General features: G+C 43.7%; 10 protein-coding genes across 10 annotated transcripts; 3 read left to right on the top strand and 7 right to left on the bottom strand.

Annotated features, from left to right (window-relative positions):
* Window positions 1–151: 151 nt before the first annotated feature.
* Window positions 152–1,774, bottom strand: KUCA_T00003118001 (uncharacterized protein; the record flags this gene model as incomplete). Its single annotated transcript, XM_022603431.1, has 1 exon — window positions 152–1,774. One exon carries the CDS (start codon window positions 1,772–1,774, stop codon window positions 152–154), a length of 1,623 nt encoding a protein of 540 aa, XP_022459137.1.
* A 1,142-nt stretch (window positions 1,775–2,916) lies between these two features.
* Window positions 2,917–4,485, top strand: KUCA_T00003117001 (uncharacterized protein; the record flags this gene model as incomplete). Its single annotated transcript, XM_022603430.1, has 1 exon — window positions 2,917–4,485. The coding sequence occupies one exon, from the start codon at window positions 2,917–2,919 to the stop codon at window positions 4,483–4,485; it is 1,569 nt and encodes a 522-aa protein (XP_022459136.1).
* Window positions 4,486–5,024: 539 nt separating this feature from the next.
* Window positions 5,025–6,404, top strand: KUCA_T00003116001 (uncharacterized protein; the record flags this gene model as incomplete). The annotated part of the gene is made up of 1 exon (XM_022603428.1): window positions 5,025–6,404. One exon carries the CDS (start codon window positions 5,025–5,027, stop codon window positions 6,402–6,404), a length of 1,380 nt encoding a protein of 459 aa, XP_022459135.1.
* A 1,447-nt stretch (window positions 6,405–7,851) lies between these two features.
* KUCA_T00003115001 (uncharacterized protein) lies at window positions 7,852–9,474 on the bottom strand (the record flags this gene model as incomplete). The annotated part of the gene is made up of 1 exon (XM_022603427.1): window positions 7,852–9,474. The coding sequence occupies one exon, from the start codon at window positions 9,472–9,474 to the stop codon at window positions 7,852–7,854; it is 1,623 nt and encodes a 540-aa protein (XP_022459134.1).
* Window positions 9,475–10,804: 1,330 nt separating this feature from the next.
* On the bottom strand, window positions 10,805–12,523 carry KUCA_T00003114001 (uncharacterized protein; the record flags this gene model as incomplete). Its single annotated transcript, XM_022603426.1, has 1 exon — window positions 10,805–12,523. One exon carries the CDS (start codon window positions 12,521–12,523, stop codon window positions 10,805–10,807), a length of 1,719 nt encoding a protein of 572 aa, XP_022459133.1.
* Window positions 12,524–13,436: 913 nt separating this feature from the next.
* On the bottom strand, window positions 13,437–14,381 carry KUCA_T00003113001 (uncharacterized protein; the record flags this gene model as incomplete). The annotated part of the gene is made up of 1 exon (XM_022603425.1): window positions 13,437–14,381. One exon carries the CDS (start codon window positions 14,379–14,381, stop codon window positions 13,437–13,439), a length of 945 nt encoding a protein of 314 aa, XP_022459132.1.
* An 855-nt stretch (window positions 14,382–15,236) lies between these two features.
* KUCA_T00003112001 (uncharacterized protein) lies at window positions 15,237–16,277 on the bottom strand (the record flags this gene model as incomplete). The annotated part of the gene is made up of 1 exon (XM_022603424.1): window positions 15,237–16,277. One exon carries the CDS (start codon window positions 16,275–16,277, stop codon window positions 15,237–15,239), a length of 1,041 nt encoding a protein of 346 aa, XP_022459131.1.
* Window positions 16,278–16,607: 330 nt separating this feature from the next.
* Window positions 16,608–18,543, bottom strand: KUCA_T00003111001 (uncharacterized protein; the record flags this gene model as incomplete). The annotated part of the gene is made up of 2 exons (XM_022603423.1): window positions 16,608–18,378; window positions 18,494–18,543. The coding sequence occupies 2 exons, from the start codon at window positions 18,541–18,543 to the stop codon at window positions 16,608–16,610; spliced, it is 1,821 nt and encodes a 606-aa protein (XP_022459130.1).
* Window positions 18,544–19,683: 1,140 nt separating this feature from the next.
* On the top strand, window positions 19,684–21,258 carry KUCA_T00003110001 (uncharacterized protein; the record flags this gene model as incomplete). Its single annotated transcript, XM_022603422.1, has 1 exon — window positions 19,684–21,258. One exon carries the CDS (start codon window positions 19,684–19,686, stop codon window positions 21,256–21,258), a length of 1,575 nt encoding a protein of 524 aa, XP_022459129.1.
* Window positions 21,259–21,454: 196 nt separating this feature from the next.
* Window positions 21,455–22,750, bottom strand: KUCA_T00003109001 (uncharacterized protein; the record flags this gene model as incomplete). The annotated part of the gene is made up of 1 exon (XM_022603421.1): window positions 21,455–22,750. One exon carries the CDS (start codon window positions 22,748–22,750, stop codon window positions 21,455–21,457), a length of 1,296 nt encoding a protein of 431 aa, XP_022459128.1.
* Window positions 22,751–23,157: the final 407 nt, after the last annotated feature.

Raw genomic sequence — 23,157 nt, 5'->3', positions numbered from 1 at the left:
GGTGCAATCCACAAACCCGATTTGAATAAGTTAGGCTTATGCCTAAGGCGCTTATTATCTTTTATCAATACAGCCAAAGAAAAAAAGAAATTTGAAATCAATTTAAAGCAGCAGATTAGTAATAAAAAGTAACACACGAACATCCGCGTTCTTATAGATGCTTTGAGTACCATTTCTGGGTGCGTTTTCTCCAAGTTTTTCCCCAGAGGATGAAAGGAAGAAACACACCATTGACTACAAGACAGAAGACCGCCAACATGACAGTAGTGCCGACCATGCCAACACCATCAATCCAATATTGAAACACCCAGGTAAATATTGCACCCACAATGTTTCTCACAAATAGAATGAAAGCCATACACTGAGCAAGCTGCGCTGGGTAACATTCCATAACATAAGTCAAAGCCAGAGCTGTAATACTCGACATCGACATACCTATCATCACTATACCAATTGCCCCAACGATCCAATGAACCCCGTAGTAGGGACCGAGACCGTACATGAATATACCAACCACATTGAAGAAGAGAGGCACAGAGATCATCCATAGACGTGGTTCCGGCTCAAAGATCCCCTTATTTCTTTTTGTAGCCCAAAACATGAAGGTGTCCGACGTTGAAGCATACAAAGTGCCAAATGTTGTACCAATGATCATTGCAATGTTAAGCAATCCCAACGAATCATTTGAGAAGTTGTATGGAGGAACAGCGTAAAATTCAGATTCAGAAAGCGATATCAAGGAAAGCCACCAGCATTGAATACCATAGGCAATGGCGGCCCAAATGACAGCAGGATATCTTACTGTTGCCAGAGGACCAAATATGAAACCAATAATTCCAACATTTTCCGATTCGAACAGAGAAAATGGTTTCATCCTTTGCAAAAAGGTTCGAGGCTTCATGGATGTAAGACTTGATGAGTCTTCTGGAGTTTGCTTGATCTCTTCTTGGATCAGATTCTTGGAATCAGCAAGACCACCTCCAGAAACATTTGAGAGAGCGACAGTTAGAAGATTCTGAGTTGTCTCTTCGTCTATTTTCCTTTGGAATAAAGATTCCTCAAGGAAGAATATTTGAAACACGAGAAATGAACCAGCGATGATGGCCGTCAGAAATCCACACCACTGAACGCTCATATTCTGTGACACGTATCCAGCGATCAAAGGACCAAATCCACTGCCATATCCAAGAGCTAAGGAAAAAATAGCCATGTACTTCCCATGTTGGTGAAGGAAGAAAATGTCAGCAATGGACGCTTCAATCAAAGAGTCTACTGGACCTGATCCAATACCCACCAGGACGTTGTAAGCCATGTAACTTCCAAAGGTATAAGGCGATCCAAACACCACACCAGAAATCACGACGAGAAGGGTCGCGGAAAGGTAAACAGGACGTCTTCCAAATTTGCGAGCTAGAGGTTGAGAAAACAAACAACTCACACCCAACATCAACCAAGCTACACCGGCACCAGTGTTCAGAGCATTGTACGAGACATTGAAGTCTATAGCCATGTTGGTATAGATGGGACCCACGAAATTAGCACATGAAGTCATAATTGTTGAGAACCAAAATAATGACCAGAAGTGAACTTGTTTTCTCCATGTTGGCCAGTTCAAAGGATCATTTGGACTTTTCGAAGGCTGTGGGATGAGAATGACCTCCGAGTCCTTCGCTTTGCTTTTTAAACCCCAAAATCCAAGCACTGCATTATCTCCCAGTAGAACTGTGGTGCCTGGCACCGTGAGATCATCTTTGTACTTGTAGATACCAAGCATTGTTACTTTTTGTTTTTTGAATATTGACAGTACCGTTGTTTGAGCGAAGAAGACGTCTATTTATATATTAAAGCCCTTTCATGTCTCATACAGCTGCTGATCGGAAACCGGACTCGTCTGTTGACTGTTTAGACGGTAATATTTTGAGAACTGATAAAGAAAGCCAAGAAAGAATAAGCCTGTTCTATGGCCGGCCGATGGCAATCGACGTGCTGATTCCGTTATCGAAAAAGATCCCTCACAATTTCGGCCAGAGCTACTTTGTTCGGAACGTACATATGGTCGTGTATTGATACCGGTTTCCAGAATTGATAAGAACGATAGCTGAAGTTTGGCGAGATCTCTCCCTACAATCTCGGCCAGAGCTTCTGTGTTGGGAACGCGGACAGAGTAGTGTATCGCTATACATTTTCGGTTTCAGGTAACGAGAAGAGAAACCTTGTGCAATTTTTGATCCCCCAAAGATAGTGGAAAGGAATGTTGCTTACAATCTCGGCCAGAGCTACTTTGCTCGGAAAGTCCACAGGGTCGTGTTTTGATATGGGTTTCTGTTATCGGCAACGGAAACAGATAAAGTCCCGTTTCTCTCTCTCCAAATCTCTTTCTGTAGTAAAGAAACTGTACACAATCACTCTTTCCCTGGAAGTGTTGAATGCTACCCTCTGAAAACTTGAGGAAATATGCTCGGAAAATAAACAGGCGTGAATTTTTGTCCGGCTGACAAAGCGGAGGACGTAGTGAAATACAAGTATTCACTAAGGTATTTGTTCGGATTATGAAACCATTTCGGAGAATCTGGAAACCCCACCGGTAATCAAACAGTAAAGTTGACCTCTCAGCGAAGCACTTTGTAAAGCCATAACCCTCCAACGGTTTATGTTTGGGGTCTGAACCGTATTTTAGTCAACTGTAGAGTTCGGTAACACACTACTGACCGACAAAGGTGCGCCAAATGAAGAGGAACCTCGCTCGAGATAAGCAAGTTTCGAACTCCTTGTTATGTTCACAAGACGCTACTGCTAACCTCATTTGTTGAAATTTTCAATCTCTTGCAAGTGCGCTTTTTGCAATACCAGCAATTTCATAAGGTTAGACACACCAGTGGTAATACGACTAACCCCCCTTCGCGTGATTCCTCATCAATGCCGCCAACAAGGACGAAGAGATACACAGGATGTTGGACGTGCAAAGCACGAGCAATTAAGTGTGATGAGAACAAACCTTCTTGTATTAACTGCAGATTTTCAGGAAATTCTTGCGAAGGATTCGGAGTGAAACTCAGCTGGCAGAATAATTCCAAAGGAAGACCTCAGTTTGACAAAACTAGATCCTTGGTGCTGAACAAGTGGGGCGAATGTGACTTGCTAAATGATTCGCAAGTTGAGCTGTTTTTAAGCAGCATAGATTCGGCTTCTCGATTCATCACCTCTGATGGGAAAGAGTGCAGATATGGTCCTTTTCGAGTCTTTAGCCTGAAAGAGCCAGCTAAGAATTTTGTGGATAAAAAGCTAAAAGTCATGTCTCTACTGGGACCTCACGTGGGAAAAGACGTTGAGAGCTTGCTTTTTGACTTTTGGGACCATCACCTTTGTAAATTTATGGTTCCAGTGAACGATGAGAAGATAAACCCTTATAGAATGGTTATGCAAACCATTCAGGATCATTCAATACCTTCTGAGGTTAGGAATGCAGTATTGCATTCGGTGTATGCAACTTGTTCCAGTTTTTTGGCCATCAGCAAAGAACACATGCAGCCAGGCTCATGGTACCAAGACATCGACTTCAAGGAATACTGGAAAGTGCACAAACGTAAGGCAATGGACCATGTGTCTATTGCCTATCTACGAAAAGCATCATACTCTCCTGCAGATCTTGGGCTTCTGGCTGCTGCAATATCATTTCTTCTCACCATTGATATTTTTCACATCTCAGAAGAATGGCAAATTCATTTCAGGGGAGCGCTATCAACACTAAAAACCATGAATCAGCTGGGATATGGAACCGATGCAATGGATCCATCTGTCTACTTTGCTCAGTTAATCAAGTTGACATATCTTTTCAGTACTCTTCATATTTACCAGGATGACGTCTGCAACAAGTATATATCCGTGGTCGACTTGGATTGTATACAGTTTGATGTTATTCATGAAACTGAGTCATTGATGTACCGAAATACAGGTGTCACTGAGAGTATGATCAGGTGTCTGGCTGAAATCGTGAAATACCTTCAACTTGGTGAGACGATTAAAAGCATACATGAAATTGAAATGGATATTGAGTTATGTCAGCCACAGCAGTTATTTGAGGGCTGTGAATCAAGAAATAGTTTGATTGTATACCACCAGTCGATGATGTTCCACATTGCAATGAAATTGCTGTTTATGAGGGAGGTGAAAAACCGGAGTCCGTTTGAGCTACAGGATCTTGCGACAAATGGTATTGAACACATAAAGGCTGACAATGACATCACCACAGGTTCCAATGGATTTGGACTGTTATGGCCTTTCTTCGTGATATCATGCGAAACAACCTCTGCCTCAAAACAGCAAATTCTACAGAGTTTTCTAGAACCTTACAAGTCATACAGTGGGACCAGCATGCAGAGAGCGACCCGTATAATTTACGCTGTATGGGAAAAAAGGAAAAATGGGGGCAATGTGAGCTGGATAGACGTTGTGAGGGAGCTTGATCCGACGATTCTTCTTTCCTGAAAGTTTGGAGGGGAGTTGCGTATTCGCAAGCTCGGCTTAACTATTGCCTCTGTCATCATTCAAACTAATACGAAGGGTTCGGGATAGTTTTGATTTCTGATAGCGACTCAGCAAGCTTCCAACAGCAAAAGGAGAATAGTGGGACTTTCTCAACTGCATAGTGTCTAGTGGAGTGTCTGGGCGTCCTTTCAACTCAAAATCTATTCTGGTTTTACGCGTACACTTAAACAGAGAGGGACATCCAACCAGTTTTTCCTTCTGCCATCACTCACATCCTTTTGAGGTAGTTACCAACGTGCCCATTTCAAATAACATGAATCATACCAGAAACAAGTAAATATATCCCCAACTACAACATCTTCTTAGCCATTTCTGCTGGCGTTCAACTACGTCATATCGCTTGCGCCTCTGGCGGCGCGTATGTGGACAACTCAAATGCAGGCCGCACAGCCGTGCATGCCGTGGCTCACTTTTGCGATATTAAAATTCTTTCTAAGGCCTTCAAATCTCATGGGTCCATCAATCGAGCTAGAAATAAAATGGAAAAGCTGGCTGAGTGGGGAATACGTGCTCTGGAACACACCGGTGTCAACACTGTGTGGAACGCACCACGGGATATCCACACGTTGTTTCTGCTGCGCATGATCAGATGGTATGGGTACAGCGGAGTCTCACTAGTTCTAGCCTTCTACCTCACAGAAGTAGGGATTGATACTGCAATTGTGGGCTTCTATATGACATTCTTTCTACTGGGTGATATGGTGGTGAGTTTACGTCTCACTTCAAGGGCAGACTCCTTCGGAAGAGCGCGTACACTTATGCTTGGATCTGGGATCATGGCCTTGACAGGTCTTATCTTTGCTACCTTCTCAAACCCGACAGTATTGCTTGTAACCGGGATAGTGGGTTTTATAACACCCGGAGGGGGTGAGGCCGGACCTTTTAGAAACGTGGAGTTTGCCTCAATTGCCAGTCTTTCCACTGTGACCGAAAGCTCGGATTACTACACCTGGTTATCTCTCTTGGGTATTTTGACTTTTGCTCTCGGGTCCATCGTGAACGGCTGGACCATGACTCTTCTCATGAAGTACTATGGTTGGACCAAACCGGAAGCGTGCAAATCCGTGTTTTGGGTCCAGTTCTTTACCTCCTTGCTGTGTCTGTTGACAGCATCCCAGTTGAGCTCTCGGATAGAGATAGCACCGTTACGACCAAGAAGCCATGCACTCGATTCATCAGGATCGCTCGTCTCTGATGATGAAGATGAAATTCTGGACTCCCTTCATATTGTTGATCCGGAAGGACCACAAGCTTCTTCCATGCTTTTTGGCTCCAAAAACTTCTGGCCTGTCATTCGAATCTCGTTTTTCTATGCCCTGGATTCGTTTTGTAGATCCATGGTCAACGATGGCTGGGTTTCATTTTATCTTATTCACAAGTTTGCACCTGACCCTTCTCAACTGGGCTTAATTTTCTTCACGTCCGATTCTCTCTCCGCGGTGTTTTCCGTTTTGGGAACTGCTCTGTGCAAGAAATACGGCCCTTTCACATCACTAATTATAGCCCATATTCCAGCCACAGTGCTGGTTTTGTTTTTACCCATACCGAAGACATTGGTGGTTACGGTAGTTTTTCTTCTGATGAGAGGAAGTTTCAAATCCATGGATATGGGGCCGAAGAGTGTGTTTGTAAGTGCTGTAGTTCCGCCTGAAGAACTTTCCGGAGCCATAGCATGGAGCAATTTAGGAGAAGCTGTGGGTCAGGGCCTAGCTCCACCAGTAACAGGATTTTTAGCTGGAATGAATAGCCAATGGGTTACGTTTGTGGTCAGTGGTCTATTGCGGGTTTCTGTGTATGAAGTCGGAATAGTTTTGAGTTTCTGGGCAGTTCGTCATGAGTTGGACGGAAAAACGAAGTAAATTTCAGTGAGTTTATACTGAAGTTCAACATGCCCTTATAGTGAGTATATGACCTGCATCCCATCTACACTTTTGCCTGTTTGGGAAATTTGGCCCTCTTATCTAGAGATCCTGCAGTATGCCCATAAGCTGAAAACCATTAAGGCGCAATTCCCAAATGCGTCCAGAACCTTGACCAGCCCAATTACCTCACTGGCACAGGCTCAACTCCGGCTGTCGACCTGTAAACATTTTCCGAGTCTCGTTATCCCCCGGCAGCATCTGAGACGTGAGTTCAAGGTAGATGCATTTCTCAGTCGACGGATGCTTACTCCCTTCGCTTTATTTTTCAAGTTCCACAGCATTAGACTAAATAGCTTTACTATTTGAACAGGCTTTGAATATCATATATGTTATTCCCCAGGAAACCATTCTGATAGGTGTGGCTTATAATCGGTAAGAGCTACGAAGGACCGAACGTTGATATAAGCTTTCTCTAATTGAAGATACATATCGACATGAGTCACCGAATCATCTTTAATCATTTTCCTGTTATCATCAACAGGCCAAAATGCATTTCCATCTGAATTATCACACTTAATTGGAACAGGCCAATGAATCAGACATCGATCGACATAGTCAAGACCTAGAGCCGCAAGCGAGTGATCCGCGAAATGCTACATATGAGTGCAAAAAGCGGGCCAGACTTTGGTGGTGATGAAAAGATCTTCGCGCTTCACAATTCCAGTGGCAAAAACGTTCTTTAGCGCTTCTCCAATTAGCTCTTTGCATTCGTAGAGGCAAGCAGTTTCGATCAAACAATGTCCTGCTTCGAGGATTGCAAACTCAACACGTGCAGCAATAGTGGATCTATCCTCCGAGATAGAATCATTCCGATTTGGGAAGCTATTCTTATCGGGTCACCGATAAGAAATAGCAGACTTGATAAAAAATAAGGGGTAAGAAATACAGCTAATTTGTGTAGTCTCTTAAATTTTACTCCTTAGTTCTCTTAACTCAAGCACCTCGCAGGGTTCTCTTAGAATATCAAAGGCTACGCAATTTCCAGATGTCAGATCGAATGGGTATTTACCGTTGTTTATAACTGGTAAAAATATTCAAAAGAGTCTGGGTCCGTAAGCTCGGTACAGCCGAGGAGGGAGTGATCGAGAACCCACCCGATCTTAAGACTGATGTTTTGCTCAGTAACCGGACCCAATAACGTGCAACCAGAAAGTTCATCTCTCTGGAGGATTATCGAATGACTTTGAAAAATAAAAATAAAATTCGGGCTTCACAAAGATAACAAAACAAGCTTGAACGCGAAATGTGTCTGCGGCAGCGTTTTATGAGCAAGAACCTTTGTCAGATCCAGCCCACAGCTAATCCATATGGTACTCAAAAGCCAAACTCGTCACCTTTTCGCATATAACAAAGAAAACTAAACTAAGGTAATTTACAAATTGTTCTAATCCTCATGTTTTTGAATAATTTCTGCTTCCTCAATTCTTTCCTCTTCTTCGAACTGGATAACCTCCTTGAAAGAAAAATGCTTTCCAGCATAAGCAAACCAGTTTACAGCAGCAACAATAGCAGTAATAAACAAAACGACAATAGTGTAGTTCATAGTGTCAGCGGTAACAGGCACATAGGTTGGAACACACAACCAGGCTGAAGCAAACAAAAACCAAAAAATGCAAATGATGTTCATTGGTTTTCCCCATCTGCCAAGGTTAAATAGAGGTTTTACCCCTTCACCAAATCTGTCTTTCTTAAAAACCAGCCCAACAAATGGAATGAGATATGACACATACATTGTGGAGATATAGCTCCCCGAAACAGCATTCAATGCTGTGGTTGACGCAAAGATGAGAAGCCCAATCAAAATAGACCAGATCGTAACAAAAATGATTGCCCACACGGGGGCGTTTAACTTCTTATTCACTGACCCGATAGCATCTCCACAGGGAAGACCTTTAAATTCTGCAAATGCCATAACGAGACGGCTGGCAGAGGTCATAATACTAATAGTTCCCATAAGATAACACACAACGATAAAGAGGGCAGAAACGGTAGATAATGCAGCATTGTCCATAGAATCAACATAAAGTTGGAAAAGGGGAATTCCACCAACAGGGGCAAGCAGGTTGTCTGAATTCACGATACAAAAGTTGTAAACCAAGATTGCAACCACTCCCGTGAGATATGCACCTGAATAACCATAAGTAATCACCATAGGAATGTGCTTCTTTGGATTTGGAATTTCATCTGTCATGTGACAAGCACCGTCAAAAAGGGCCACAGCAGCCGTGGTGGGCAAGATACTCAGGAAAAACACAACACCGTTTGAGCTCCAGCCTGTCTCGTTGGTTACGTCTTTGAAAGCGAAGGCAGCGGTTTGTTTTGGGTGGGCCCTTGCCAATAGAGCAATAAGCGTGAAGATTGCCGTTCCGTTGAACACATAATTCGTTAAACGGCCAAGCAGAGGCAATAATCTCGCGGCATATATGTTGAATAGTGCTGAAAGTATCACACTGACCAAGAAAATCAAGTAGTAATGAAAGGTCTTGCTCACATAGTCGGGATGACGCATGTCGACCAACCCCAAAACGAGGTCTGCAACGAAAAAGCTAGTGGCCGCCGTCCCAAATATATAACAAGCACACGATAGAATACCACTAAAATAAGCGAGTGGTCTGGCATACTTTGGAGGGGAGAACATTTGACTCCAATAAACCAAAGCAGAAGAGTGCGGATGGACTGAAGCCATCTCCGATATACAGAAGGCCGTCGTCAAACAGAAGAAGCCGGCAAACAAGTATGCATAGAAGAAGAACGGAGCTCCTCCAACACCGATGACGGTGGAGAGATATGTTCCCAAAGTAAGCGGCGTAGCGATGGATCCATTAACGATTCCAACAACACCCCAGATATCAAAGTTCTGTTCCAAGGCATTGTCGTAGTCGCCATCTTGAATATCGGAACCTTCACCCATCTCCGAGTCTTGAAACTCGGTTATTTCCAAGCCTGCATTTAACTTGGAGCTGTTTTCGTTCCGGTGACTGAGTTCGTTTTTTAACACGCCCTTCATCTTCCAGTCTCGATATTGCCATCAATAGGCTGTAGTCAGTCCAAACAAGCAATGCAGGCCCATGCCCTTATATATGTTACAGTCTGAAGAATTCATTCCAGTAAAAGATTTGCTACTGCAAGCGGCACGCATAAGCAGAGTGTGGCTTCTTAACTTTCCACTGATAGGAGATAAAGTTTGATCTGTCTAGTGCCTCGTTTGAGGTTACCCCTTTCGTCTACCGGCTTTATCTCCAATATCTTCGATAAGGATTCCGATAAGAAATTTCAATAAGAATACTCGAAACTTTCAAGAAACTCACACACCAAAGAAGATTTGTGCTGGCTTATTTGTACCATCGTCATTGTTATTCAATCCGTCCATTACGGTTGAGTGCGTTCCCAACTGCCATTCAGGGTTTGGAAATGACCTAACTTTCATTCTCATTCGAGCATCCTGCTCTGGGGATAAGCTTCAAACGTCTTTAAAAGTCTTTATTGAGATAATCACATTGGTGCTACGGTTTGCCTTATTCCTCAAGCTCGTTCACTTTTTGCAATAATTGAAATAGGCTCCTAAAATTGCGAATGTAATCATCAGAATATATATGCGAAAACTCCCTTGCCTGATTTTCGTTTTCATTTGGTCAACACCCAAAACCGCTCCCATTTCCTCAAGACCATTAAGATACGGCCCCATCATTTAAGCTTTCAAACATTGCGTTTTCCGTAAAAGGCGATGTTAATACTTCAAGAATCATCAACAAGGTCAAATATCAGAGGTCATTGAAACCCACAGCTGCTAATTTGACTATTTCTGAGCCTGTGACTGCTGATAACGTTGCAGAGAAGATGGAAATATACGGTGGGTGTATCGTGAACAACTTTTTGTCTCACGAGGTTACTGGTAAGATTTAGAGTGATGTATCTCCACAATTTAAAGAGAAAACCTGGAATGATATTCTTCCCACAACAAGTTTTGAGAATGACTGTTATTGTCACCAAATCTAAAACTGTTGCTGAGAAATGCATGTGTCATCCATCGGTCAGGGAAGCACGCTTTGCTGGAAAGATCAACACGTTTACCATCAAACAGGACCTCACTACAGCTTAATTCGAGCCGCAGTACAATTTCTCTACCACCTTGAGTATTGGCCTAGTTGCCACAAATCAGCCTTCCCAGCGTGATCCACCAAAATACCTGCAAGTATCGTGGAAAGTACGAGTATGGCCACGAAACAGCCACTGTTTGCTGCCTAGCCCACATCAGAACCACTTAGGCCAATGATGCCGCTCGCTTTATCCCAGGTTCTCACCTGCGGGACCACCAAAACAAAGTTTGGTTTTTTTCCTTAAGCCAACCACAATGTCGAGTCGATCTCCCGTATAACAGACAACCAGCTAACTTGATTCCCACCTTTTCTTCTATCCCAAACCGTATTTATAACCCGAGAACCTCGTTTCATTGTATCCACACAGTAGAGCTCAGCTAGTTCCAGCCATTCTTTAACTCTCGATTGAGATTCGGGAGATGTTGCTTCGCAGAAAATAATGAAACAAGGCCAGAATAAGCTAAGACTAGTAAAGTCCTTCGATATCTCCTCGTAAATTTCTATATGGTCAATCCCAGAATCCACCAGGTCCTGCAAGTTTCGAGGGTCTTCCTTTTTCACTTCTCTCAGAAACAGCAAAGCAATCGCAGTGTGGAAGATTACGGACTGATGATATACTATCAACGGGTTGATAGAGTCTATGGTGGCATTGAACGGTAGAGGTTTGCACTCTACGAGCTCCTGTTCAATATCCCTGGCTGCATTTTCTTGAGCTTCTGGTGAGTCCGCAACCTGGATATATTTGACGATGTTCGTCAGACATCTCATCATACCTGGTGTAATTCCTGCGTTGCGATAAAGTAGAGATTTGCTATAATTCTCTTCCGGGAAACTCATGAACTCCAGATCCTGGACTGTCAGGTACTTATTGCAAACGTCGTCACTGAGCAAATATAAAGTGCTCTGCAAGTAGGCTAGTCTCGTCATCTGAGCAAAAAAGAGTAAGGCGCTGGACAAATCTGCCGGATCACCTCGTCCTGAAATTAGGTTGCCTCCGTCCGAATCGCTGATGGTCTTCAGGGCTGATACGGCACCATTGAGATGGATTTGCCACTCGTCTGAGCTCTTAAAACCATCGGATGCTAATAGGAAATATATTGAGCCAACCAAGAAAATTAACTCCTCGGTCGTGCAAGCTTCTCTCCACGAGTATTTGTCGGACACAAAACTGAGTGCCCTGATTTTGTGAAACATTCTGTACTCATGGAAACTAGTATTTTGGTATTCCGGAGCTATGAAATCATTATCAGCACAGGTCGAAAGAAAACTTGAGCAAATTGCACATACAGTGTGCAGAATCGCCCTCTGAATATCAGCTGGATGCGGTTTATCCAGTGCCTCCTTCAACAACAGGTTATAGGGATTCACCTCAGTTTCGTCCACCGGTGTGAGTGTTTTACTGAAATAACAATCCCAGAAATCCAGAAGGAAAATTTCAATCTCCAGATCTCGGTTAACACCCATGAATGAAGTTTGTTCCAATCTTTCGCGTATTCGGCTTGGGGGTCCTATGGAGAATGCATCTGAATCGCTACTTGTCGAGTCATAAATCTGACCTTTGAGACGGTCGCCCATTTCCGCGTTGCACGATGCAGTGAAAACATTGAAAGGCCCGTAACCAAATTCGTTCTGGTAGTCCAAAGACTCGGGATATAGATGTACTGACGCCGTGTCGATTCGATTCAAGAGGTTGCCAATCTGTACATCATCCAGAAGTTGGTTCTCCTTCCACTCATACAGAACAAGGCACCTGTTCTTCCTGGATCTGCGTTCCAATGAGGTCCCGTAGTTGTCAGTCCAACAGAGCTTCACCATGTAGCCTTCGCACTTGACCCCGTGAATTACGCATTTCTTGCAAAAAGGTTTTTTCTCATCGCACCTGATTCCACGTTTACGACATGTCCAGCAACCCGTAAACTTCTTGGTTCCTCTGGTGGCAAGCATATCTGCCTTAGTCATTAGTGCTGACTTCAGTGGCTCTGAAAACGATCACTAAGATGTCATGAATCGTCAAAAGAACTGATGTCGTTCCCGACCGCACTAAGGTGCATATCAGGTGTGATTATGTGATCGTGCTGATGGGTCATCTCTCGTTTTGAATTGCTTTATTTGAGGCTTCTGATGCACTTTCTGCCAGAACTTGCATTGAAAAATGCTGTGGTAAATATGCTTGCACATGTGAGCGTGGATTTTTCATCCCTGCAGATAAGATAGCTAATCTCACAATCCACGCATAACCGCGTTCCCAGTTTCCTATTCCTTAATCATATGTAAGTACACTACCGTACCATGAAATCGATCTTCGACATTAGTGCCCTTTTCTCTCGATAGATAAAAACCGCGAGAAGATAAATGATCTATTTGGGTTGGAACAACGCATACTGTCGTGAATTTTGTCAAAGTCAAAATATGGCTACATCTAATCTTGAGGGCACCGGGACCAGCACATACTTCTTGTTATGAATGCATTCGCTTATCTGGATGGGAGTTTCTAGTCATCGCGGCCAATGAAAATTGAATAATGTCAGGTCTGGTCCAGTTTGGCTCTGTGACGATGCTGGTCCCGCCAGTGTTGGTCTATTGCTCTTGGTTGTTATATCGTGGCTAATATTAGGTAAGAACTACGTAGGACCAAACGTTGACGTGAAGAAGCTTGATGAACTGAACAAGCAGTCCACTAAAACACTTCGGGCAGAAAGTTACGTTTCGGATCTTCTATTTGTGAATTTATGCCGTTGTCTGTTCCTTTGAGTATGCTGCGATCAATATTAGAAAACATTTTGGGAATTAAATCAGCATATATAAATTTTTGTAGCAATGGCATCGCAAGAAAAGTTCTAAAATTAATACGAATATATAGACATATTCGCAATCATGGAAACAATTCCGGCTTCCAGTCTTCAAACCCAAGATCAACGCCAAAGTCGTCGTGATCAACTCTAACTGGTGATTTGCTTCCTACGGCAATCAACGTCTCGATATCTTCCTGCGCAAGATCAATCGTTTTGAAGTTGGCGATCATCCTCTCCTTCTTGAACGATTTGGGGATAGTGGAAACTCCCAGATTGAGGGGGAAACTAAGGAGAATAGTGGAGGGGGTAACCCCATATTTTTCAGCTATGGATTTGACAACCTCATTCCGAAGAATAGGTGCTCCTCCTCCACCAAGAGGACTGAAGGCAGTTATCGCAATTCCCTTCCTCTGACAAAACTCGACGAGCCTTCTTTGAGGAAGAAGAGGGTGCATTTCAATCTGGTTCACAGCAGGAATAACCGAGGCAGACTTCAGTAGTTCTTCCATGTATTTTTCGGAATAGGTGGAGACTCCAAGAGCTTTGGTCTTTCCGCTCCTATAAGCTTTCTCTAATTGAAGATACATATCGACATGAGTCACCGAATGATCTTTTATCAGGCGCCCGTTACCATCAACAGGCCAAAGTGGTTTCCCATCTGGGCTGTCACATTTCATAGGAACAGGGGTATGGATGAGACACAAATCGACATAGTCAAGACCTAGTGCTGCGAGCGAGCGATCCAGGCAGTCCTCCGTATGTGTACAGAAAGTGGGCCAGATTTTGGTAGTGATGAACACGTCCTCGCGCTTGACTTTTCCTGTGGCAAATACGTTTTTGAGTGCCTCTCCAATTAGCTCTTCGCATTCGTAGAAGTAAGCAGTATCAATCAAACGATATCCTGCTTCCAGGATTGCAAACTCAACGCATGCACCAATAACAGATCTATCCTCCGCGCTCCAAGTGCCAAAGCCCATAGTGGGCATCTTTGCACCTGTATTAAGGGTTAAAAATTCAGCAACCATGTTCTTGTTATTCTCCTCACTCAGTAGTTGTGGACAGCAGGATATCTGTCTCCGGGTCTGTGTGAGTAAATATAGTGATCGATACCTGTATGCATGATTTCTTTTTTTTGGCTTGACTTTTATGGGGATCTTTAAGATAAGGCAATTCCGATTTGGGAAACTATATCTATCGATGACCCGATCAGAAATGGCAGACTTGATAAGAGATTATGAGTTGAGAAATACAGCTAATTTGTGCGATCTCTCAAATTTAACTCCTTAGTTCTCTTAACTCAAGCACCTCGCAAGGTTCTCTTAGAATACCAAAGGCTTTGTAGTTTTTCAGATTTCAGGTCGACTGGGTATTTACCGGTGTATTACTGATAAATATATAGAAGAGTCTGGATCCGTAAGCTCGATTCAACCAAGGAGTGGGTAATCCAGAACCCACTGCAGAGTGTATCATCACTTTAAGCACATCGATGAATTCATTCTCTTGCGCCAAGGCGCAATGTTCAAACGCATTCAAAGATGTTGAGCAGTTCAAAGACCTCACAGAGGAATGAAATCAGACTGGCATAAGCTGAATTCCGGCTGTCAACCTGAAATAAAATCCTATTCGGTTTGATTTATTGTTCAAGTTTCACAGCGTTAAACGACATCTCTTCATCATTGAAACTGGCTTTGAATATCACACATGTTATTCCCCAGGAAAACATGCTGGTAGGTGGGAACAGCTTTTCCCAGCAAGACAGCTGGCTGTGTGTCGATGCTTGTGGTCTTTTAATGAAATCTCCTTTCGTACTTCGTGTTGGGATGATTTCAAGTACACTGGCGTCACCGCTGTTGGTCTTCTATTTTTAAGTAAATAGTTACTTAAGGAAACAATTCTGGCTTCCAGTCCTCAAACCCAAGGTCAACACCAAACTCTTCGCGATCATATCTCACCGGTGACTTACTTCCTATAGCAATAAGTTTCTCGATGTCCTCCTGCTCAAGATCAATTACTTTGAGGTTGTCAAGAATCCGTTGCTTCTTGAACGACTTCGGAATGGTGGAAATTCCTAAATTGAGAGGGAAACTAAGCAGTATTGTGGACGTAGTCACATTATACTTCTCAGCTATAGACTTCACAGCTTCATTCTTGAGAATAGGAGCCCCTTCACCACCAAAAGGACTGAAAGCTGTCAGCGCAATGCCCTTGCTTTGGCAATACTCTGCAAGCTTTCTCTGAGGGAGAAGTGGGTGAATTTCAATTTGGTTCACAGCAGGGACAACCGAGGCAGACTTGAGCAATTCCTCAATGTATATCTCAGAATAGTTGGATATTCCGATGGCTTTGGCTTTTCCGCTTTTGTAAGCCTTCTCTAACTGAAGATACATATCAACATGAGTAACCGAGTGATCTTTGATCATGCGTCCGTTAGCATCAAGAGGCCAAAGAGGCTTTCCATCAGGACTGTCACACTTGATTGGAACAGGACAATGAATGAGACACAGATCCACGTAGTCAAGGCCGAAATCGGCAAGTGAGCGATCCAAGCCCTCCTCTATACGAGTACCAAAAGTGGGCCACACTTTGGTCGTGATAAACAAATCCTCGCGCTTGACTTTTCCTGTTGCAAAAACTCTTTTAAGTGCTTCTCCGATTTGATCTTCACATTCATAAAAGTAAGCGGTATCGATCAAGCGGTATCCTGCCTCGAGGATTGCATACTCAACGCTCTCACCTACAATGTTTCTATCCACCGATGTCCAAGTGCCAAAACCCAGAGCCGGCATCTTGGCACCCGTATTGAGAGTTAAATATTCAGGAATCATATTCTTGTAACACTTCAAAATCAAATAACTGCGAAGGGATACCAAAACGATATTCTGAGCTCTTTTATAAGAATGTCCCAAATAGGACCCTTCCATTTTGGGAAGCTCCACCCACCTTATCAGTGACCTGCTGATAATGACAGACCAGGTAAGGAAGTTTTCAACGAGAAGTAGAGTTGATCTGTACCGTATCTAATCTATACCAATTAGAGCCCCTCGAATTACAAGAACCTGGAAGTTCAGTGGAGTCATAAAAGTTTTTCCATTTGCTGCATACAGCCTAAAAGTGGATAATCGAGACTACTGCCCAACGCACTAAAATTATTCAAGGACTATTCTTTTTTGCCGATCGAAGAGTTTATCTTGGGTATCTATGGATAAGGTTGGACATCCAAGGCTGCCCGAGATTCTCACAAAGTAATAATATCAGACTGGCATAAGCTCAATTCCGGCTCCTAGCCAGGAAGAACCCCTTAAAACCTCGCTATAATTGACCCCCGATGACCAGGTCCATCTGAGTAATGAAATCAAAGTGGTCACATTTCCCATTCGATTGTTCAAGTACAAGACTTCCAGAAATGACATTATGGCAGTTCTGTCTTCTTCGGCCTCACATTCGCACCCTATCTGGAAGAGCGGCCAAAGCATCTGGGCGACCATCTTTGACTTCTGGGGTAATTGTTGGTAGGTCGCGATGAACTCGCTCACCAGCCATTTGTTTTCCATTTCCCGTTCTTTGGAAGGAACCAATCTGTTCAAATAGGTGATTGAAGCCATACTCCAGCAATGTGACCCCTTCATTGCCTCCCTGAAATTGTAGTACGTAGTTTGTGTAGCATACTCACGGTAGTTCAGCAACGAGCTCTTTATCCTGTGGTACTGGTATTCGATGGACTGCTTAGAACCACTCTTATCTTTGGTCATTGTACACCTCAATTCTATCATGTCCACCAACGCTTCACATATTTTAGCGGGGCATCCAAATAGAATGAATATAGTATCCCCGTAGTCACTGATCCATTTCCGAGAAGCGTACACATTTCGCACTTTCTGGGAAGTCAGAGCGGTGCATATATCAAACCACGAAACCGTTGCAATGACGAAGGAACTCTCTTTGACGCATTGGCAAAGACTAAGGAGCTCCTCGTCTCTGGTAATTTGCCCAACAATTTCAAAAAAGACGTCACATATCGCAGATCTGCCTGAATCTAGAACTATGAATAGTAAGTTGGTGTGCACGATGGCTAGTAGGACGAGCAGTCTCGACATCTGCTTTTGGTCATGAAGTCGCAAATGCTCAATCACGGTATCCACAATTCTCCCGTTTTGTGGATGACCCATTACCAATGACGTTTCTGGAATAGTGAAGTTGGTTATGAAATGGTCCATTGTCTTGTCTATATGCTGGATGCTCGACTGATGAAAGTTTTGTCTGTTCTCTCTAGCAAACATATGCATACTCGAAAGTGCAATGAAACAGCTTTTGGCAAGCTCAGCATCACAAAACTTTATTGTCATTCGAGGAATTGGAGATTGCACCAGATTATCAAATAGAGGCAACAAAGATGAAAAATAATGGGCAAGCAGTCGGTTTTCTTGACTTGAAGGGGGCAATCTGATTCTGGAACTAGGAGCAATTTCTGTGGAAGTAATACGAGCGTCCGAAATTTGGGCTTGAGGTCCCAGACTCTGGTCGTTATCAACATCTTCAATAAACTTGGTCAGTGTAGCAGACGAGTCGAAATCTGCCAGCCATCCAAGAATTGCACTTGACGTGAGAAAGCCTGGTCCTGTAAGCGAGGTTCCGTGGAAATTGACCACGGATTGCTGGTTCACCATTGAGGACTCATGTGGAGTTTGAGACTGCAGTATAGCCGGTAGAGTAGGCTTTGCTTTGAAATCAGCAGACGTCTTTCGATCATACTCGAAGACAGGCCTCAGCTCGGTATTAGTGGGCTTCCCCACCTTCTTCTTGGGCACAATACTGGCCACTATTGAAGGCTCAGTGGTCCCTTCATGGTTGAAACGGGGCCTTCCACGAAAGCCGACAACATCTCTTCCTTTCGAATCTTTCTTCAGAGCCGTATGCCTGCTATCGTCCACATCGAAAGCCAGCTTCACACCGTACCCCAAACACACCTTTCCTGATCTTGTACAATTCACGCAATACGGCTTTGCCTCATCGCACTTACGGTGGCTAAAAAACGGGTTGTTAATAAGTTTATTCGAAATGGGTTTCAACCACTGGCCCTCCAGGGTCGATTACACACCCTCCAAGACTAGCCTAAATATCTTGGTTGTCTTTAACTTACCGTCTTTTGCAAGTCCAGCATCCAGTTCGTGTACGTATGGTTGTTGTCATTGAAACCACTGTTATATTTTAGGAAATGATATAAGGCTAAACATCCCAGTAAAAGAAAAGACCTCACTTATCATGTTAGAATCAGCGAATGGGAAGCGATTTCAAACTTCAACCGTACACGACATTCTTATCGCTTATCGTCTTCAACGTGATGGCATGAACCAAACTGGTGTCCTACGAGGAACAAACTGAAATGATGAATGTTCTAGATTACCATTAAAAAGGCTCAGGTATCTCTGACAGATTAGCAGTTGAATCAGTATTAAGTTGAGTTTCAAACTTCCAAAAGATAAACTCGGTAACATGACCCAAATTTTGCAAAATACGCAATTTTTTAAATGATCATTTTCTTGAGAAAAACTGTAATTTCCAGAAATTGTCAAAATATTTTTGTACGACCTCAGAACACTTTTGTGACTGTTCCCACATTCAAAACACAAATCCACTGCAAATCATGATAGAGACACTGTCAAACGAGAAAGAACAGAGGCAACACTAGACCTCACGCATTAGATACCAAAGCAATTCGAAGATTCGTCCATTGCTAGCAGGTTGAAGGCAGGAATCAACGCGAATAGCCGAATACCATTCGCAGCAAATTAGGTCCAGAAATCCAAAAGATTCCTACGTTAGTGGACCGGACATCTTTCCCCTCGGATTCTGAACCGAGACTGGACCGGAGGAGTCGGGAATGGCGATGACCTCTGGCCCTGGAGCACAGATTGGGCAGGCACAAACGTCTTTGAACACCCCCATCGAACCTATCGGGCATATCTATCAGACCGCCCAATTTGCAGCACCAAAACTCATGAACAGCTTGAAAAAAATCCTTTTTTAAGTCTTTTCAATAATCAGCAGCAACGTATTCGGGTCATGCCCCAAAAATCGCTCAGTGGCCATCATACATAAGAAATGAATTGAATTGGAGATTTAGCACTTTGCATAATCGGGGTATGGCTAAAATAATTGGGGCAACTGAAAGCGCGCAAAAATTTCTGGCGAGCGCATTCAATTGCCTTGAAAAAGCTCTTATCAGCGATAAACCAGTTCTTCGAAAGTGAAATATAAAAGGCCTTTAATGGCTCTCAAGAATGGGTAACCGGTTAGCTTGTTTTACTGTCCATACTCAGATTTTCTAACATGTCGAGCTCCATCGACAGCCCCAGTATCATCGACAAGACTCCCGTTGCTGAGGTGGAGGTTCAGCCTCAGCTGACCACCGTGCTCTCAGTCAACGGAGAGGTCATTGACTTGAAGCCCTCTGATTATGATGACGCTTTGCAGTATGCTGCCGAATCTGAAAACCTGGTTATCGACCCTGTTTACGAGAAAAAGCTCGTCAGAAAAATCGATTGGTATATTATGCCTATGATCGCGATCCTGATGTCCTGCCAAATGATGGATAAGACTACCAATTCATACGCAGCTATTATGGGCCTTAGAACTGATCTCCACATGAGCGCCGAGGAGTATACCTGGGTTGGCTCTTCCTTTTATCTCGGATATCTAGTATTTGAATATCCAGCAGGTGTCGTTCTTCAGAAATGGCCGCTATCAAAAGTATTGACTGCAGCCATCTTAATTTGGGGTATCGTTCTTATGTGCCATGCTGCCTGCCAGGGAGCCGCAACTTTTCTTCTTTGTCGTACTCTGCTCGGAATTTTTGAGGGCTTCATGAACCCAGCCTACATTTTGTTGACCTCGCAATGGTACAAGAAGGACGAACAGTTCATGAGAACGTGTTTCTGGTACGGATCCCAAGGTCTTGGAACTCTTCTCGGAGCTGGTATTGCACATGGGCTTTACACAATGAGAACGGGCGACCATACATTGGCTAGCTGGAGGCTCTTTTATATCATAACCGGTGTTATAACGCTGGTGATGGGTGTTATCTCGTTGTTCCACATTCCCGATGTCCCCGTCAAGGCTTGGTTCTTGAACGAGACCGACAAGAAATACTGCGTGGAGAGAAGCAGACAAAACCAACAGGGATTTGGTAATCATCGTCTCAAGACGCCTCAGCTCATAGAAGCCTTCAAGGATCCAATCACCTATTTGGTTTTCATCTACGCATTGACCTACGCCATTCCTAACGGTGGTCTCAATAATTTCGGTTCTATTTTGCTGAACGACGATTTCAACTTCTCCACGGGCCAGTCGATGCTCATGAACATGCCAGGTGGTGGTATTGATGTGATAATCCCTCCTGCTGTTGCTATTTTGAACCACAAGGTGCTGAGAGACAAGAGATTGATATCTATGATCCTCGTCAACTTGCTCTGTGTGGTTGGTTCGTGTTTGCTGACATTCACATCTCCCAAGGGCTCTAGATTGACTGGTTACTACCTTCTCTATACATCCACCACCTGTATGGCTGGTATGGCCTCTATTGTCTCTTCAAACGTTGCTGGTCACACGAAGAAGGTTGCCGTGGGTACTTTCTTTCTGATTGGCTATTGTGTTGGTAACATGATTGGACCTCAGACCTTCAGAGAGTCTCAGGCCCCAGGCTATGCTGGTGCTAAGACTGCCATGTTGGTTTCATACTGTGTGGGTGCCATTGCCATGGCCGTGATGTATATGATCTACCGTTCCAGAAACAACTTCCGCGACAAGAGAAGAATTGAGATGGGCGAGAAGTATGTCGTTCCAGACAACATCGCATTTGCTGATTTGACTGATATGCAGAACCCCGAGCTCAGATATGATCTATAGTCTGTCTAGACGTTTGCCACAAGTTTGATTAATAAATTCACATTTTTATATTTATTGTTTTGAGTTCCTGATTTTCTTCCGTGTTTTACCTCAACGAATATACTTGGTTTTAGGTCTATGAAAATTACCAGAATGGCCTGCATTGGTCTTCCATATGAAAAAACATATAAATGAAGTGAAGTGTACTTTTCTATATCTATAATTTTGCCTTTGGTTGCTCTTGTACCCAATCAACATTTTTCAGATCTGGGAACTCAGAAGCAACTCTCCAGTCCATAGATACCGGATCAAAGCCCTTGGCTGACGTCTTCCATTTCCATTGCGACCCATACTCCTCATCAAGATTCCCTTCCAACATACCAACGATGTACTTTCCGATGTTGGGCAAAAACTTGAAGCCATGTCCAGAATCACCGGTAGCAACATAAAGATTGCTATAACCTGGAACTCCGTCGACGATAAAGTGCGAATCGGCTGTATCTGCAACCCAACACACTTTGCTGTCGAAGAGCTCATGATAGGCCAACTCAGGAATATACTTGGCTAGTATCTGTTTCGTTTGCTTTATGCAATGCTTCGGCATTGTATCAGTGGGGTGGAGATTATGGTATCTGGGCAGGGATATCTTCTTGCCCGAATTGTGAGGGTTCTTAACAAAATGAGAAGCACCAGCACCTGGTTGGGCAATCTTCAAAATCCTAGTCTCAGGGTCAGGAGGGAAAAAGTATCCCATCTCAGCATCAAAGAGAACAGGCATGTTCTTGTAGGTCTCATACTCCGAGGGAGTCAATTTAATGTGAGTGACGAACAAACCTGTGGCTCCCTGTTGCTCCTGCAGATCAAGCATTTTGCCTGTTGCCGCTCCACAGCAAACGACAATCTGCTCACTAGTGTGCAACGAACCATCGGCGGTCTTGATATAGGCAATACCTTTTTTCTTCTCAACAGAAACAAATTCGCCTTTTTTACCAAAGAGGAATTTCACACCGAGTTGCTTGCACTTGCGATACACTGCTCTCAGCGAGTTTCCAGCGTGAGCCAGTCCCGAATCCGGATTGAACTTGGACTCCTCCTCATTTGCCATGAGATTGTACTTGAAAAAGTCAAACCTCTCCGAGACCTCATTGCCACCTTGGAAATATTCCATTCTGAAGCCTTCACCCAATTTGTTGAGGTTTTCGATGCCTTTTCTCTCAAACTCCTTTCTTCCAACATGGTGGGCTGGGGTGATCATGAGCCTACCACACTCATTGTACAATCCCTTGAAAACGGGGTCGTTGCGCCACAGGTCGATTGCCTCGACACTCATCTTCGAGTAGATCATATCGGTGTACTCCCCCCTAATGATCTTATTGTAATCGTTGGCAGCAGACCATGGGGAAGGCGGCTCGTAGGCATCAATGGCGGTCACCGAGTACCCTTTCTCTGCCAAACTTCTCGAAGTAGCTAGTCCAAAGACACCACATCCAACCACAAGGACGGAACCGGGCATTTTTATTCAGCTTGTTCGTTGCTCAAGGTCATCATTGTGCCGACAGTTCCTTTGATAAAGTCTTATATATATAGACTCGATAGGGTGAGGTAATTTTTGAGACGGCAACTAAAAGCGCGCGGTCTCAACTTCCACGCGAGCCGATAAAACGTTCGGTGCAGGTCCGACCGCAGCTGGACCGACTTCGGCCGGAATGATGAGCCCAAAACTGGAGCGCAGATGATGCTTACACTATTGAAGAACGAAAAATGGGTCGATTTGAAGACATATTGTGGTGTGACTAATATAATCAGCCATACAAGCATGTGGCCACTTCTACGAAAACTCTCTCGTTCTTCCGATAAGCCTAGATCTCTAGGACCCGTTCCCACAAAACTGCTTATCTCAGCCGTTATGAGCCCTACAAT

Source organism: Kuraishia capsulata, genomic scaffold, assembly GCF_000576695.1.
Source record: "Kuraishia capsulata CBS 1993 genomic scaffold, Kuraishia_capsulata_scaffold_3, whole genome shotgun sequence".
NCBI classification, from domain to species: domain Eukaryota; kingdom Fungi; phylum Ascomycota; class Pichiomycetes; order Pichiales; family Pichiaceae; genus Kuraishia; species Kuraishia capsulata.
The sequence above is the reverse complement of the archived record's forward strand: the minus strand, read 5'-3'. Positions and strand labels throughout refer to the sequence as shown.